Below are 17,747 nucleotides of genomic sequence, written 5' to 3' on the forward strand. Positions count from 1 at the left end.
AGACTTGACATGAGGGACTCGGGCACAGTGTCAGGAACGACGACACAATAGCCAAGATATGGAAACAACCTGAGTCTGCCAATGGATGGACAAAGAGGACGCGTTCTGTGTGTGCAGTGGAGTGTCATTCATGAACAAGAAGGAGATCCTGCCATTTGCAGCAGCGTGGATGGAAGTTTAGGGCATTAGGCTACATGAGATAAGTCAAGGAAAGACAAACGGTATGATGTCACTTACGTGTGGAATCTACAAAAGCCGACCGAGAGTAGAATGGTGGCTGTGAGTGGGTGAGATGGTGGGTCAATGGGGGAATGGAGAGATGTTAGCCAAAGGGCACACACTTCCAGTTAAAAGTTCTGGGGAGCTGATATATAACAGTGATTATAGCTAATAGCACTGTATATACTTAAAATTGCTAAGCGTGTAGATCTTAAATATTCCCACCACAAAAAAATGATAATTGCATGACATGATGGAAGTGTTAGCTAATGCTCTGGTGTAATCATTTTGCAGTATATTAAGTGTATTAAATCAGCTCTTTGTACACCTTAAATGTATCCATGTTATAGGTCAATTATATCTCAGTAAGTCTGTGGGGAAAAAGCAGAGGGGCAGATGCCTGGTTCCTGGACTCTGAGATCTACTGCCTTCTTACTGTGGCATCTTCGTGAAAGAGGTTTGGGGGGAAGTAAGAGAGGCTGTGCTCTGAGTTCGGCTCCTATCAGCCTTCAGTTCAGTTCAGTCACTCAGTCGTGTCCAACAACTCCCAGAGTTCACTCAGACTCATGTCCATCGAGTCAGTGATGCCATCCAGCCATCAGTGCAGAAAAATGTGGGTAGGGAAATAACTCCATGTAAGCAGAAACTAACCAGAGGGAACCAGGAGAGTTTACAACCCCAGAAGTCTGCATCAAAGGTGCCATTGGACCTCCCTTTACAATATGGGAGTTCAACAGACCCATTTACTGTGACTGTCTCAAGACAATGTGAGCCTCAGGTGGTCATAAGGGAAATAATTCACTATATCTCATTTCATAAAAAATTTTGTGCATTGGAAAAACACAAAGATAAAACATAAGTGACAAATGGAAAATATTTGCAATGTCAACTTTAACGAACCAGAGATCAATAAGAAAGCAGCCAAACCCCAGAGGCAAATGAACAAAATACGAGAACAGGAATAGACAGATGTCATTAAAGTAATGGAACAAACCACCAGAAATGAATGTTGCTCAGCTGTATACATTTCAAGAAATAACAAAAAATGCAGTATTGGATCTTGGCCAAGAAATGGCTGGGGGGTGGGGTGGGGAAATATTCTTAAAATTCAGAGCTATCAAAGGCGTAAGGAAGTACGCACTTCCAAATACAGTCCCTGTGACTTGTCTGCAGACTTCCAAGAGGGTACTCGGGTCTTTCGTTCTTACCATTCAAATGCCATGTTTGTCTGGTTTGACCTCTGGGTCATAGGTGCCATCAAGACAGGGAGGGAGTGCTTTGCTCCCTGAACTGTGGGTCAGGTGGCCATGCCCCATCCTGAGGACGACCAGGAAGGCAAGGTTGGTGTGTGCTGAATGGATCATGGTGGTGGTGGTAGGGTAGGCATGCGACTCTCTTGGGAAACCCATGTCTATTCTTGGCTACCTAAGAGCAGGGCCCTCTCTTGTTGCCAAGGTTGAAGGGGCTCCCTCTAGGGTGTTTTGTGGAGTCCCAACAGGGTGGCCCTGGGACACTGGGGGCTAGAAGGAGCCCCTGTCCTCTACAAGCCAAGGCTGCAACTGCTGAGGCATTTGTGTAGCCTAAGTGGACTATTCAGATCCCCAAGTTACAGAGGAGGAAACTGAGGCTCAGGAGGGTGGGGCCACCTCTGAAGATCCTCACTCCATAAAGGGCTGACCCTGTCCCCAGGCAAGATAGGAACCACAGGTGTGGTGGCTGAGTCCCCTTCACTTCATTGCAAGAAGCAGCTGGATCATGTCCCACCCAGCACTGGGCCTTGCCATGCTGCTCTGGAGGGTATGAGGACCCTCCAACCTGTGTGTACTCTCCGGTAAGAGGGACAGCCCTGGGCCCCTGGGGAGGAGTAGGGAACCCCCTTTCACTTACCCCTGGACCCTGCGGGCCCCCCCCCACCTCCAGGGTCCCTGACCCCAACCACTGGCGCACACCTCCCTCCTCCTGACTGAAGGTTGGGTGCAGTGGGGTAGGGGTCTCTTGATATTTGTGGGTGATGTAAAGCTGGTTGGCTTGTTCTGTTGGGCTGAGGGTTTCCTAGACAGCTCCAGGGGGCAGCCCTGGCCAGGCTGACAGTGCTGCCTCCCCATCACCTCCCCCAGGGGTGCTCCCCCTCCCAAGAGGCAGGCGCCTCCACCTCCCTCCACGCACCTCTGAAGAGCAGTGTCCCCTGCCTGTGGCCAAGACTGAGCATCCTACCTAGGAACTTTCTCCCTTAAAAAAAAAAAAAATGTGGTGGGGGGAGAAGGGAAGAAGGAAGATCACCTTTAATTAGCTCTGGTTTTGGCACCAAATATCCCAAGGTCATGAGCTCCGCGGTATCTCACTTGTTTCTGTCTTACTTCTGTTTCTCTGCTTTTCTTATGTTTCATTTTCCATGTTTAACTTCTGAGCTCCAGATAGATTCCAGTGGCTTCTAGATCCAAAATTTACCCCAGAGGCAATTCTAGTTTCCACATGGTTTTCCACTTCAACTTTTTCACTTGTTTCTAGTTTCCCTGACAGGCAATTACAGAAAATAATCTCTGTTACTTGTATTTTTCAAAAAATTTTGAGCTTTTTGTTGTAGTCCAAAAGGGTGAATTTTAATTTTATGTGATGACCTGATGTCATTAGCATGTAGATTTGCATCTATTTCACTTTGTTGTTTAAATGTTTTGAATTATGTAAATCAGATACTCCAATGGACAGTAATTTTAAGCTTTCCTTAGGGAAAGCTATAGACGAGAGAGAACAGTAATGTGTGAATGCTCAGGCATGGCAAATGGTGGTTTCCTCCCTCCCCTTCTCTTCCTTCCCTCCTGCCTCACTCCCTCTCTCCTCCTCCTAACCATCCCTCCTTTTTTCTATCTTTTTTTCCTTCCCTCCCTCCTACCCACAGAGGGTCTCCAACAAGATGAACCCAAACAGATTACACCAAGATATAGCAAGATATTTAAATTTAAAAAGTTAAAGAGAATTTTAAAGGCAGCAAGAGAAGAACCAGCTCACATATAAGGAAACCCTTGTAAGACTGTCAGCCGATTTTTCTGCAGAAAGTTTGCAGGCCAGACAGGAGCTCTTGTAACTTAATATAAAAACAAACAAATAATTAAGAAATGGGCAGAAGACCTGAATAGATATTTTTTTTTTCTAAAGAAGACATTCAGATGGCCAACAGTCACATGAAAAGATGCTCAACATCACTAAACATTAGGAGATGCAAATCATAACTACAATGAGATATTACCTCAAACCTGTCATAATGGCTGTAATCAAAAAGAGAATAAGTAGGGAGTTACCTGGTGGTCTAGTGGTTAGGACTGTTATTCCCATCTCTCAAGAATTTCTACAATTTGTTGTGATCCACATAGTCAAAGTCTTTAGTGTAGACAATGAAGCAGAAGTAGATGTTTTTCTGGAATACCCTTGATTTCTCCATGATCCATGTTGGCAATTTAATCTCTGGTTCTTCTACCTCTTGGAAACCAGCTTGTACATCTAGAAGTTCTCAGTTCGTGCTGCTGAAGCCTAGCTTGAAGGATTTGAGCATAAGCTTGCTAACATGTGAAATGAGCACTTGTAGTTTTAACATTCTTTGACATCAGAATGAAAACTGACTATACAAAAAAGGTCTTAATGACCCAGATAACCATGATGGTGTGGTCACTCACTTAGAGCCAGACATCCTTGAATGTGAAGGCAAGTGGGCCTTAGGAAGCATTACTATGAAAAAAGCTAGTGGAGGTGACAGAATTCCAGCTGAGCTATTTCAAATCCTAAAAGATGTTAAAGTGCAGCGCTCAATACGTCGGCAAATTGGAAAACTCAGCAGTGGCCGCAGAACCGGAAAAGGTCAGTTTTCATTCCAATCCCCAAGCAAGGCAGTGCCAAAGAACTACCATATGATCCAGCAATTCCACTCCTGGGTATTTACCTGAAGAAAATAAAAACACTAATTCAAAAAGATATATGCACCTTAATGTTCAGAGCTGGGGCTTCCCAGGTGGCGCTAGTGGTAAAGAACCTGTCTGCCCTGGGTCTGGAAGACCCCTTGGAGGAGGAAATGGCAACCCACTCCAGTATTCCTGCCTGGAGAATCCTATGGACAGAGGAGCCTGGCAGGCTACGGTCCACAGGGTCGCGAAGAGTCGAACACGACTGAGCGACAGCACGCTAGCATGCACGTTCACAGCGGCATTATTTACGGTAGCGAGGACATGGGGCAGACTAAGTATCCATTGGCAGAGGAACGGACAAAGAAGATGTATGTATTTCATGAAATGGGAAGTGAAGTGTTAGCCAGTTGTGCCCGCCTCTTTGTGACCCCATTTCCTTCTCCAGGGGATCTTCCCAACCTAAGGATCGAACCCTGGTCTCCTGCACTGCAGGCAGATTCTGTACCTACTAAGGTTATTCAGTCATAAAAAGAATGGAATTCTGCCCTTTGCAACAACATGGATGGGCCCGAGGAGTATTAAGCTTAATGAAACAAAGACAAATACTGTATGTCGTCACTCAGATTTAAAATCTAATAAAATGTGGTATAACAAGGAAACAGACTTATAGAGGACAAACTAGTGGTTATCATAGTAGAGAAGGGGGGAGGGGCAAGAGATTAAGAGGTAAAAACTATGTTTCAACAGGTGACAAGGGGATATAGCCAATATTCATATTAATTTTAAATGGGGTATAATCTATAAAACACTGAATCACTGTTATATACCTGAAGCTAATATTATAAATAAACTCTAGTTTAATTAAAAAACCACAGAGATTCTAGATTTGGATCACGCATCTAATGATCCAGATGGAGTATTTGTCAGGGAGGGCATATTCACTGAGTCCTGGATACATTTCTTCTCCCTTCCTTGCCTGCCAGGCATTCTCTGCTCCTCCGCACCATCCCGTGAATGCACATGTGGAGTTCCTGGCAGCAAGGTGTTCTCTTCTTTTCCTCCAGGAAGCCAGGTTGGGCCCTTGAGCTAGCTTCTCACCAAGGGGTCATTGTTCTCCAGGTCCTCCCTTGGGGGGGTGGGTCTTCCCTGCATTCCCTCAAACAGAAAGTAGAAATGGATTACCTCTTGGCTTTCTGACCCTGCCCTTGGCCTTGCTAATCCAAATCCCCAAATTACTCCAAGGCCCAATGTAAAAATTCCCCTTGTCCAAATGTATTTTTGAATTAGCTGTATTTGTTTTTAGTTTAAAGAACTGTTTTTACATGTCTTTTTTTGTCTTATATTGCATCTCTGTAGTATTATAAACAAAGTTATGGATAGTATTTAGCAGGTAGTGGTTTTTAAAATGATTCCCATTATATTTTAATCTCTAGAAAATGTAATAAGGTAAATTTAAGCTGATGTAATTCACTAGTTCTTAACTATTATCTGGGAGAAGTTCAACCACCAAAGACATTAGACATATCGGAACACTGTTTCTCTGTTGAAGCTTCTGTGTGGCTGGGCGGTAAGAGAACAGCGGAGGTTGTGTCCTGGCACCAGGGGCTCCTGGTGGTCTGTCTGGATTTGTCTCCTGGTGGTCTGTCTGGGTCTGTCTCCTGGTGGTTGGTTGTCAGCAGGGCTGGACTGAGTTCAGTTACTTAGGGCTGCACAAGGTACACACAGGTTGGGATTCCCACCTCTCCAGGGCTTCTGGGCCAGGGAGGGCTTCGGCTTTTTCATTGAAGAGTGAAGCGCCTTCCCCGACGGCACCGCTGGCTGTGCGCCCGCTGAAGGCCTAGGAGCAGCCTGAGCCAAGATCTGGAGCAGCAGCCTTGGGGCTGGAGGCTGGGGCATGAGTCGCTGCGCCCAGTAGTCTAGCTGATCCAGGATCAAACATGCTCAGGGGTGGATGTGGATTCTAGGCAAAGAGCAAGGCTGGAGCTTCTGGCTGATACAGTAAGCAGTCCTGGGACCTGAGGCTTGGATAAGGTCTACCTTGCAGAGTGACTGTCCAAGAGGAGTCCGTCCAGAGCCTAAGCCTGTGGGCAAAGGATGCACTGGATCTTCAGGGAAATTTTGCCCAGGATTCTGTCAGATCAGGTGGGAAGAAGTTCAAACCTGACTCTAGAACCTGCAGACCGTGCTACTTCTGGTAAGTTATGGAGCGTCACTGAGCCTCTGTTCCTCTATTATTTAAGGGAGTAAAGATGGGCCCTGCAAAGGATATGGTGCATGTAGAGAAACCTAACAGGTGCTGAGGAGTGGACACTGCTTCACATCCGCATTCTCCAGGGACAGCACTGAGCCAGCCTCTGTGGAAATAGAGATGGAACGTCCAAGGGTGAAGACTCTATCAGGCTAGGTCAAGGGGAAAGCATATCCTCATGGCAGAGCCAGGGGAGTGAGAGGATTAAGTCAGGACTTATCAAGACCCCTGATATAAAACAGCCCTTCGTGAAGGTGGAATGAGTGAACAGGGAGAGTGATGTGCGACGTTTGTTTTCAGATCGGCTCATTTGACTGCAATTTTTCCTGCAGCCACCAGAGGGCAGAGCTGACCCATACATTTCCTATGGGATAGCCGTGGGCTGTAGGTTGTCACCCTGTTTATTTAACTTATATGCAGAGTACATCATGAGAAATGCAGGACTGGATGAAGCACAAGCTGGAATCAAGACTGCGGGAGAAATACCAATAACCTCAGATATGCAGGTAACACCACACTTATGGCAGAAAGAGAAGAACTAAAGAGCTTCCTGATGAAAGTGAAAGAGAAGAGTGAAAAAGTCAAAAAACTTAAAACTCAACATTCAGAAAACTAAGATCATGGCATCTGGTCCCATCACTTCGTGGCAAATAGATGGAGAAACAGCGAGAGACTTTATTTTGGGGGGCTCCAAAATCACTGCAGATGGTGACTGCAGCCATGAAATTAAAAGATGCTTACTCCTTGGAAGGAAAGTTATGACCAATATAGACAAAATATTAAAAAGCAGAGACATTACTTTGCCAACAAAATCCATCTAGTCAAAGCTAAGGTTTTTCCAGTGGTCATTTATGGATGTGAGAGTTGGACCATAAAGAAAGCTGAGCACTGAAGAATTGATGCTTTTGAACTGTGGTGTTGGAGAAGTCTCTTGAGAATCCCTAGGATTGCAAGGAGATCCAACCAGTCCATCCTAAAGGAGATCAGTCCTGAATATTCATTGGAAGGACTGATGTTGAAGTGGCAACTCCAATATTTTGGCCACCTGATGTGAAGAACTGACTCATTTGAAAAGATCCTGGTGCTGGGAAAGATTGAAGGCAGGAGGAGAAAGGGATGACAGAGGATAAGATGGTTGGATGGCATCACTGACTCGATGGACATGAGTTTTAGTAAGCTCCAGGAGTTGATGATGGACAGGAAAGTCTGGCTGCAGTCCAGGGGGTTGCAAAGAGTTGGACAGGACTGAGCATCTGAACTGAACTGAGCTGTGGGCTCCCTTTTGTGAATTCTATTGGGAATGATGAGCCTTAAGGCTCAGGGATCACCTTCTGCCTCTGTAGGTACAGAAGCCATTCACAGGCCCTGAGAAGTCAGAACCTTTTTCTTAACATTCCATCTCTGGAGCAAGCCCTTTTCCTCAGGGGGAGGGATTATGCACACGAGAGCCGGATCCTTAGGTTCCTCAGGAATCCATATGGGACACGCAGACCATCCAACTTTCGCATCTGCTCTTCAGGGGACTTTAGAAGGCAAAGGGAAGGACTGATCAAGGTCACTGAAGACCCTGCCCCAGGCACCATCATCCCCCACCCTGCAGCAAGCCAGGCCTCAGGGCCACAGCTGGGAACCAGGGGGCTTCCTGAGTAAGGATCTCCCCAGGATTGTGAGACTCGGGCACAAACAGGAGAGTTTGTGGCACTGTGTCCTGCCCCCCGCCCCCGACCTTTCATTGCATGCACCAACCTGGTCTCCTTCCCTCCTTGGGCCCCTCTGTTCCTCTCATGAGTGTCTCCCAATCCAGCCAACTCTCCTCGATTCTCTGGGGCTGTGGAACAGCACTCTGCTGGCCACTCGGTTTCCTCTACATCCATGGTGTGGCTTGCATCCTTGTGGGACTCTGATTAGTTCACTGTTCCCTTCCCTGGTTCATGTTTATCTGAGACACTTATCCTCAGCCTACTCTTACGCACTTCTTGGGCGCAGGCTCTTTCTCCTCCTCCCTGTTGGTCTTTGGGCCAACTGGGATCTCATGCAGAATCTTTGTTTGTCCCATGGATGTCTGTAGAGCTGTGGGCAGGCAGAGCCATGGCAGAGGGCACAGCCCCAGGACAGGACTGCTGGGTTGCCGAGACAAGGCTCTTTTATGGAAGCAGACGTAGCTGGTGGCCAGTGGCCCTGCAGGGGTCACCTGCCATAGTTGAATTCCTGAAGGCCTCGCCTCTCTGAATGTGCCTGCAGACCTGGTTCCTGGCCTTGGGCAGTGTGGGGGCCACGGCCAGTGTGTGCCCTCTGGTCTTGAGTTGGGGCTTAGCCATGTAGCTATCCACTCTACCCATTCCAGTATTCTTGCCTGGAGATTCCCATGGACAGAGGAGCCAGATGGGCTACAGTCCATGGGGTCTCCAAAGAATCCGACACGACTGAGCGACTAATAGAAATGCTTTCACTTTCATGTAGCTTAGGGGAGTCCCAGCTCTGGCAGAGGATGGGGCTGTGCTCAGTTGGCAGCAGGCTGAGTTCCCCTGGCTCAGGTCATATATGAAGCACAATTTAAGTTTTTTACATTTATGCGTATAGTCATAATTTTCATATTAACACCATCTCCCGGTAAACCAAAATGTGTTTGGTTGAAGCTATTTCAGAGACATATTGATTGGAATCTGGAGTCTTCACTTGTTCCTAGTCAGTTTCTCCTGGGGCAGTGATTCCAACGGTACGTGGGATGGAGGGATTGGAGGCAGCAGCAACATAGCAGAGAGCAGTTTCAGAAGACTGTGGAGTTAGGGGTGATGTAGAGGCCAGGGAAGCCTTGCTTGCCCCTCAGAGGGCGGACACTGGGCTAGTGTGTGAGGCGCTGGCCCTGCTCCCTGCAGATGTGGGACACTCCATCGAGGATCAGATTTTCCCCACATCCGTCCCCCTGCCAGGACCACTACCTGAACTGTGGTCTCATCATCTCTTCAGCTCAGTGAGGTGGGGTAGCCTGTGGTCTGACTGCCTGCCAGGGTGCTGTGAGACAGCAGGGTAGGAGGGGCTGAGACCTCCTTCTCAGCCCCATTCTTGAGCTGCTTTAAGCTGAAAGCTCCAGAGAACATCCTCTCTTGAACATTCAGGTCTTTTAGAAAATGAAACCCAGACCATAGCCGATCTTAGGCCCACATCTTGGCCTGAGGAGACATTGTTCCAACATCCCGGGTCACTGGGACAAGCACTGCAGGGCGTTCATGCCCAGACGCTTTGGGCCCTTCTGAAATGTTTTCTAAAGTCTAGGATGAATGTACTGAGATATTCTTGCTGTAATCTGAGTTAATTAAATACAGGAGGGCTCGCAGAAGGGCACTGCACATGGGAGAGTAAACCATGTGGAAGGACCCAAGAACAAGCCTCTTTACAGAGCTCTGTGCAGACTCACACTGTTGACTCCATGCTGTTCTGGGGCCAGGCTCCCAGGTGGAGGCCAAGGCTGACACAGGAGGGTCACTTGTGTATCAGGATGTGGGCTCCGACGTTCTCTGAGGGACAGTGGAGGGCCTGGGTGAATGTAATAAATGAAAATAATAAATGTGGGGGAGGCATGGGGAGATACATGATGGGAAAAGTCCCTCTGACTCCAATACAGACATGAGGCTGGAATCAGCCAGATCAGAAGCTGGTGGTTCTGCAAATCAGGGGGGAAAAGAGAGTTCCATGTTGTCCTGAGTGTGGGATTCCTCCCAGAACCCTGTAACTGTTCAGCGCACAGGCTAATGTGCGTGTTCGATTCGGATGACCAGGGCCTCCTTGATCCTGGGATAAACTAAAGCGTTGTTTGTGAAGAACTTTGCAGGCTGTTGAAAGTCTTCTCCCTATCACCGTGTAGGTGGCAGACAGTCTCTCTAACTCCCTGAGGCTGGGATCCAGAGGCAGCCCATCCTGCATCCTTCCCGGGGAGGTGAACCCCAACCTGCTTGGGGCTAGTCCCTCTGTTCACCTGCCCCACCCCGTAGGCTGTGTTCAGCTTTGCTTCCAGCAGGCAGTCACATGTTAAAAAGCTCCAGAGCCTGAGTCCTGGCTGCTGCCTCCTCTCTGGGCTGAGCATGTGTGCTTTGCAAGGTGTCTGAAGCCCACTGCCCCAGAGAAAGGGACTCTCTGATTCTGTGAGAAACCTCTGCACATGGCCAACATCTCTGCTTTGGTGGACACTCGTCCCCCGGAAGGCTGGTCAGACACTCTGGCCACATGGTCCTTTCCTTTTCTCTCTCCCTGCCTGCTGTCCTGATGTAGCCATGGGAACTCCCTCGGGAGAGTCACTCTTGTCCAGGTGGAGGCAGGGCATGAAGCAAGCCCTGAGTATTCTCACCCCTGGCTCCTGGGTATCCCCTGCCACTTCAGGAGAACTGGGGCTTGTTTTATTTTTTATGTTTTGGCCACACTCCACAACACGTGGGCTCTCAGTTCCCTGACCAGGGATCAAACCCACGCTCCCTGCACTGGAAGCATGACGTCTTAACAACTGGAGTTTGTTTTAAAATAGCAGCCTCATTTGCACCCGCACACTCTCCTGCTCACACAGTGGTCGGAGCTCAAGATGATTCACTTTGACCACGCGCTCCCAAATTAGACCCATGAGGCGACAGCAAAGCCAGAGGAGATCTCTGTTCAACCTCTGCAGGACCAGGTCCCTGCAGGGAGGGCTGCCAGACGAAATATAAGATGCCCAACTGCATCTGAACCTCAGATAACCAATGAGTAATAATATTGCATACTTACAGTAAAAAGATTATTTGTTCCTTTGTGCACTGTTGGTGGGATTGTAAACTGGTAAACAGGTCTAGTCACTATGGGAACCAGTATGGTGGCTCCTCAAAAATTTTAAAATAGAACTACCAGATGATCCAGCCATCTCAGTATATATTCAAAGTATATATCTGAGTATATATTCAAAGGAAACGAAAACAGGTTATCAAGAGATATCGGTATTCCTGTGTTCATTGCAGCATTACTCACAATAGCCTAGTATGGAAATAACCTAAATGTCCATTGATAATAAGATGTGGTGTATACTACCATGAAATATTATTCAGCCATGAGAAAAAGGACATCCTGCCATTTGCAACAATATGGACACACCTTGAGGACATTATGCTAAGTGAGATAAGTATTAGTCGCTCAGTTGTGTCCAATTCTTTGCGACCCCAAGGACTGTAGCCTGCCAGGCTCCTCTGTCCATGGGATTTCCCTGGCAAGAATACTGGAGTGGGTTGCCATTTCCTTCTCCAGGGGATCTTCCTGACCCAGGGATTGAACCCAGGTCTCCCGCTTTGCAGGCGGATTCTTTACCCTCTGAGCCACCAGGGAAGCCAAGTGAGCTAAGTTGGAGACAAATATTGTATGATATCTACTTTTTTTGTGGCAGAAAATACAATCAGAACACTCCAGACAAGAGAAGAATCATGATCAAAGACATGGAAAGCAGCACTCAGTTCTGTGAACTTGGAGCATCATCCTCTGAGAAGCTGCAGAAGGGAGAATTGATGGAACAAGAGATAAAGAAAGAGGTAAGGCCAGGTAAATAATTAATTCATGATTTTATTAGAATTTTTATGACACACTTATATATATTGGCATTAAGTTATATAAGTAACTTGTTAAACAGATGACCTAAATGATGAAATAAAACACCACATGATACTCTTGTCACTGTTTAATGAAAGTAATATCTGAACCAGTGCTAATTTCTTCATTTTGATGGTTAGGTGGAAAAATATCTATGTATAAAATATAAATTAAGGTACTAGGGTGATGGAATATCATGGTTTCAGAAAAAAATTTGTACTGCCCCTGCATCTTTCCTATAGGCTTGATAGGAAATTTAATTTTGATTCAAAATTTAAAAAGGCTCAAGAAGTTATATAACCTGATCAAAACCACATGGATAAAGAGTGGCAGTTCCAAATCACAACTTGAGTATTTCTGACTCCTAAGTCCACCCCACCCCCCCACCAACCACATGGCTCTGACCTCCAGGCTGCCTTCCCCAGGGCCCTTCAAAATCTGCCCAGGAAGACCCTCCCTGTTCTTGTTCCCTCACCCCAAGAACCACACTCCCTCCAAGCCAAGTTGAAGCCCTTAAGCTGGACCTGCTCCCCACTTGCCCCAGCCCAGTGTTGGCCCTGGCTCCCCATCCCATGCCGGCAGAGTCACAGGCATGTGACAGGTGGCAGCAGGGCAGCTGGAAGCACTTAGAGCTCCAGATCAGCTCTGACAGGCCTCCTGCTCCCAGGAACGGAGTTCCATTGGCTAGCCTCCCACTCTCCCTGTGGATCTCAAGATGTTCAGACCACTCGCAGGTAGGCATGGCAATCTTTCCCTGTCTTGGTTCTCCATTGATACAATCCTGCATTAGAGATTCCCTCCTAATTAAGTGGCTTGAAGAGGGAATCTCTTCCATTGTCTTCACAAGTCATTCTACTACTTAAAGATATCACCACTGCAGGTCATTAGACATCACCATGGTCAAGACAGAAAATATGGCTTCCTGCCCTGTCTCCCTACCACTGAGCCTGCCAAGGCAAAGGAGTGGGGACCCAGCCAAGGGATCACCTGTGCCAGTGAACCATGTACCCATCAGCTCAGCCACAGACCCCAGAAGCGGGAGTTGGGAGGCTCAGGAGTGGGCCATGCCCCTTGACAGACAGTTTGTTCCAGCTCAGTCTGATGATCCCTTGGCTTGAGACATGACCTCTGCGTGGTTTAGAGCCACAAGGATGCTTCCAAGAGCCAAACAGGCTCTGGAACTGGAATGGCCCCAGCGGACAGCCCTTTATAACACTGATCTGCCTCTCTGCTCCCCTGGGAAAAAGAGTCCTACTATGTTCTCTCCCACTGGTGGGCTTTCTGAGGGTAGTGATCCCAGGAGTGTGAACATGTCACTAGCCAGGACCAGGGGCCTGAGACCCAGGAGGGGGAAGATTTCCTTTGGCACATGCCTCCTTGTAAGTGCTCTTGTCCTTCACTGCGTGGGAAACTGGAGGGATGGAGGGAGAGTGGGTGACCCCCGGCCCATGGGAAATTTCTCTTCTTACCGACCTGGAGTTTCTCGTTAGCGGATTTTCTAAGTGCCTCTCCAGCCTGAGTGCCTGTGAGGAAATGTTGCTGAGTAAACAAGATGGCGGCTTCCTGCCTGGCCCTTCTGGTGTAGAGGCCCTTGTGCCAGGAGCCTCTACAGGGTGGAGAGGGTGTCTGGGGGCCTACATCAGTATAAATGGCACCATCCACCTGGCCACACTGCTCTGGAGGCAGGGAGCACGGGCTGTGTTCGTGCAGGTGAGTTTAGCCCTGTCCTCTGGGTCTTCCCCAGGGTGAACCAGCCCAGCAGGCACAGGCTTCACCACGGGTCAGGTGCAAAGGAGGGTCCTCCTCTGTACTACTGGGAGCTATTCCATAGAGTCCTAACTATGGGTGCAGGATGATGGGCTTGCAGATATCCTCATTCTTCACTGTGCTCCTAGGCCAAGTCCCTTCTCCCCAAGGACTCAGCAGGGCCAGCAGGGTTGGGGCAGGGGGAGAAACAGCCTGCCAAGGAGAAAGGGACACCAGAGCAGGGAGGAGGGGACTCCCTACTGTTGACCAACTGGGAATGGCCAAGCCATGGGCCCTGGTCATTTCTCCTCATCCTCAGGATCGTGATCCCTCAACTCAAAAGGAGGCCATCTGAGAGTATGAGGGACAGATAGAATGAGTGAGTGAGTGACCACTTCCTTCCTCCCAGCAGCCTGGGAGGTACAGGCCAGGACTGCCTCCAGGGCAGACGTGTTAGGGGAAGCCAAGAGAGTTCCCTGTGGGTACACAGCAAGGAACAGAGACTCTATTAGAACCCAGGTCCTCTGACTCCAGAGCTCTTTACAACCCCTCACCTGCCCAGGTAACATGCCACCTCCAGCCAAGGGAATGGGGCATGAGACCATGTTAGGTACCAAATGATGCTGGCAGTTTCCAAGAATAGTTTGGGTCTTTCCAGAGTTCCTGTCTGTACCAACCCAGCCCTCGGGCCCCAGCATGTGCTGAATCTCGACAAAGCAGAGCAAGGGGAAACCCTGATAAATGCTTCAGAGGGGCCACGGCCCTTCCCTTCCGCAGGAGGAGCCGCTGGAGCAGGCGCCATGCTGCTGTGCTCTTTGACCCTTACCCTCCTCTGGATGGTGGCTTCTGGCCTCGAGTGCGACATGAAGGAAGTTTGTCTTGGAAGCCCTGGCATTCCTGGCACTCCCGGATCCCATGGCCTGCCAGGAAGAGATGGGAGAGATGGTATCAAAGGAGACCCTGGGCCTCCAGGTAGTGGGAGCTGGGGGACAGTGACCTGATTTCAAGGGGACCACCTGCCCAGGTGGGTCCAAGGGTCAGCTGGATGGTGGGTATTTCCTGGGACCCTTAGACTGGAACAGCCCTGGACGGTCTATCCTCAGTGCCCGTGGAAGAACAGGCAAGTCAGCCTGGCTGAAATGGAGGTCCAGTCACTTAAGCCCCAACTTATTGTGGGTTGCAGATACCATACATCCTCCTCCCCCTCTCTCTGCAGGCCCCATGGGCCCCCCTGGAGGAATGCCAGGCCTCCCTGGGCGTGATGGGATGAATGGAGCCCCTGGCCTCACTGGAGAACGTGGAGAAAAGGGAGAGCCTGGCGAGAGAGGTCCTCCAGGTGAGCTGGATGGGGCCAATGGGCAGAGGCAACTGGACACCATGCCCATGTGTTCAGTTACATGAGGAATGAAGGGGGTCAGACAAAACTGTGCAAGTTCCCAAAGGGCATCCCTGAGGTGTTTGGGATGTGGGTCGTAAGTGCAGAGTCTGGTGGCAATCAAAAGTTTTCTGTGCATTACAACTGCTGACAGGAAGATACGGGACATCAGGTGTGGGAAATGGAATAGCAATGGGAGGAGAGGAGGCCCTTCCTGGGGCTGAGGTGTATGGGCTCACATGGACCAAGGAGCAGACAGATGATGAAATTGGGGGCCCTGCTTGCCCAGGGGACCTCTGGAGCTCTAGGTTTCTTACTATGCCTTATAGCAGCAATCAGGGTTCATCAGAGTACAGAAAGAACCACATTTGCTCTTAATGGAGGGTGGGAAAGGGGCCCTGCCTAGGAACTAGAAAACTCCACAGATATGGACAGACAGAGCCATGGAAGGACAAGGAAGGAAAGAAGAGCAGGGAAGGGGCGAGCAGGTACAAGGCTGCACTAAGGGATAAGCCTGTAGGGAATACGGAAACACACTCCGGCCTTGTGGACCCTTATGACCTGGGGCCTGGGTGGTGGCTCTAGACAAGTGAAGGGCAGAATTCCAGGCTTGCAGTTGATCTCAAATCTGCTTGGCAGCAAGTGGGGTTGTTGTTGACCTGTTGATCCTCTCATCTTGCCGGGGATCTCTCTACAGGGTTTCCAGCGTATCTAGATGAAGAGCTCCAGGGCACACTCCATGAGATCAGACATCAAGTCCTGCAGTCATGGGGCGGTAAGGGGTCCCCCTTGGGGCTCTATATGGTAGGGGGTCTCCCATTAGTTCTCCTCATCCTCAGAACCAGGCTCCAGAATCTAGAGACTTGATGAACAAGTGTAGATGTGGAAGTCATTTTTTAGATGTTCTTAAGTGGCCAGAGGTGAGAGAAATAGACATGAATTATCTCCCTATGTCCTGGGGAAGCAAGGTCCCTATTGATATTGCTTTCTTTGATTCCCAGGAAATTGCACAGTTTATGACACATAATAATAAGTAATTGCTAAATGGGTGAAGGAATAAACAGAATCATGAGAGCATAGAGGAGAATCCAGAAAGCCTGGGATTGGAAGGAGGAGGGATGACAGAGACAGGCAAAGATAAAGAGACTGGGGAGAACACAAAGGTGGAGAGCCTGAAGGGAAGGAGGCAAAGAGGTCTGTGGCCTGACCTGGATTCTTCTGCTGTCAGTCCTCATTTTGCAGGGGTCCATGCTGGCAGTGGGAGAGAAGGTCTTCTCTACCAATGGGCAGTCACTCAATTTTGATGCCATTGAAGAGTTATGTGCCAGAGTAGGTGGACACATTGCTGCCCCAAGGAGTCCAGAGGAGAATGAGGCCATTACCAGCATCGTGAAGAAGCACAACACTTATGCTTACCTGGGGCTGGCTGAAGGCCCCACCACTGGAGACTTCTATTACCTGGATGGAGCCCCTGTGAATTATACCAACTGGTACCCAGGGGAGCCCAGGGGCCGGGGTAAAGAGAAGTGTGTAGAGATATACACAGATGGTCAGTGGAATGACAAGAACTGCCTGCAGTACCGACTGGCCATCTGTGAGTTCTGAGCAGGCGCCAAAGCCACAGGATGGACAGAGTCCTATCTTTCCTTTCAGCCTCCATCCTGGGAATCCACCTGGTCTATGGACCAGATGCTATAATTCCTTTGTGGCTATCAGAATTGAAGGCACTCTTGAGCACTCCACTCCTGGGTGGATCCTAACTCCTCCCCAATGATCACTAATCAATCTGACTCCCCCGGAACCCCTTCTCAGCATTGCACTCTTGGCAGCCACTCTAACTTTGCCCTTCTGCAAGAGACAGGTTTCTTTCCTCCTCTTCTTGTCCAGTTCCTTCATTTATAGATGGCAACAGTAAGGTCCTGAGATGAAGGTTCCCTCCAAAGCACCACACAGGGTGCCTGCTTCCTGGTCCCTCTACTCTGTCTTTGCAGCTCACTGCTTGCCCAGCCTCATCAAGATTTAGCAGTTCTGCTCAAGCACAATGATAGGTGGGCTTCTGAGAAATTTCACACATGTGGAGCTAAGGATACATTTGGGTTTATCTATCAACCTGAGTTCTGTGGGGAGGCATCTTGTTAGGCTCTCCATGAAGTCAGAGGGTCAGGTGGTGCTCCAGCATGATGGAGGCCAATTTATTCCTGGTGATTGGCAGGTATTATCCACTTCCTTGAGTCTTGGGGTGTCAGCCAACACCTCTAAGGAAGATCTCACCCCCACTGTAGACATTACCCAAGTAACTGCCTGCTGATGAACACATTCCCCACCTCCTCAGAACTCAGTGAGGAGTTCACACGACTTGTCACACCACCATTTATTGAGCACATACTATATACCAAGCACCATGACATGCTCTTCTAAAACATCTTATATGATTTAATCTTCACACAGTGTCATGGGACAAGCGTTATTTTCCCCAATCTTTTATATAACAACACTGAAATTTAGAGAAGTTAAATGTTTTGAGTTTCTTTTTTTAAACATGAAGCAATTGGCAGAGGCTGGTTTCAAACTCATCTACCTGGACCTGAAGCTTATGCTCATAACCACCCCACCTTCTCATTGAACAGAGATGATTCAAGTGTAATAAATCATGAATGTGTTAACATGA

At 48.6% G+C, this 17,747-nt stretch overlaps 1 protein-coding gene across 3 annotated transcripts; it reads left to right on the forward strand.

Moving 5' to 3' along the window:
* The first annotated feature begins 13,563 nt into the window (after window positions 1–13,563).
* Window positions 13,564–17,747, forward strand: LOC120865355 (pulmonary surfactant-associated protein A). 3 transcript variants are annotated; one of them, XM_040242585.1, is made up of 6 exons: window positions 13,627–13,668; window positions 14,024–14,083; window positions 14,482–14,676; window positions 14,921–15,040; window positions 15,777–15,854; window positions 16,308–17,747. In XM_040242585.1, exons 2-6 carry the CDS (start codon window positions 14,080–14,082, stop codon window positions 16,682–16,684), a joined length of 774 nt encoding a protein of 257 aa, XP_040098519.1. In that variant the 5' UTR covers window positions 13,627–13,668; window positions 14,024–14,079; the 3' UTR covers window positions 16,685–17,747. The 3 variants fall into 3 exon arrangements, with proteins under 3 accessions (XP_040098521.1, XP_040098519.1, XP_040098520.1); XM_040242587.1 differs by lacking the exon at window positions 14,024–14,083 and having other exon boundaries at window positions 13,564–13,668; XM_040242586.1 differs by lacking the exon at window positions 13,627–13,668 and having other exon boundaries at window positions 14,064–14,087.

This window comes from Oryx dammah, unplaced genomic scaffold (genome assembly GCF_014754425.2).
Source record: "Oryx dammah isolate SB20612 unplaced genomic scaffold, SCBI_Odam_1.1 HiC_scaffold_6, whole genome shotgun sequence".
In the NCBI taxonomy this organism is placed as follows: Eukaryota; Metazoa; Chordata; class Mammalia; order Artiodactyla; family Bovidae; genus Oryx; species Oryx dammah.

Excerpts from the sequence above, each read along its gene's own strand:
- LOC120865355 (XM_040242585.1), top strand. Across the intron at positions 15,041-15,776 it reads TGGCGAGAGAGGTCCTCCAG|GGTTTCCAGCGTATCTAGAT; the intron begins GTGAGCTGGATG and ends ATCTCTCTACAG. Across the intron at positions 15,855-16,307 it reads AGTCCTGCAGTCATGGGGCG|TCCTCATTTTGCAGGGGTCC; the intron begins GTAAGGGGTCCC and ends TTCTGCTGTCAG.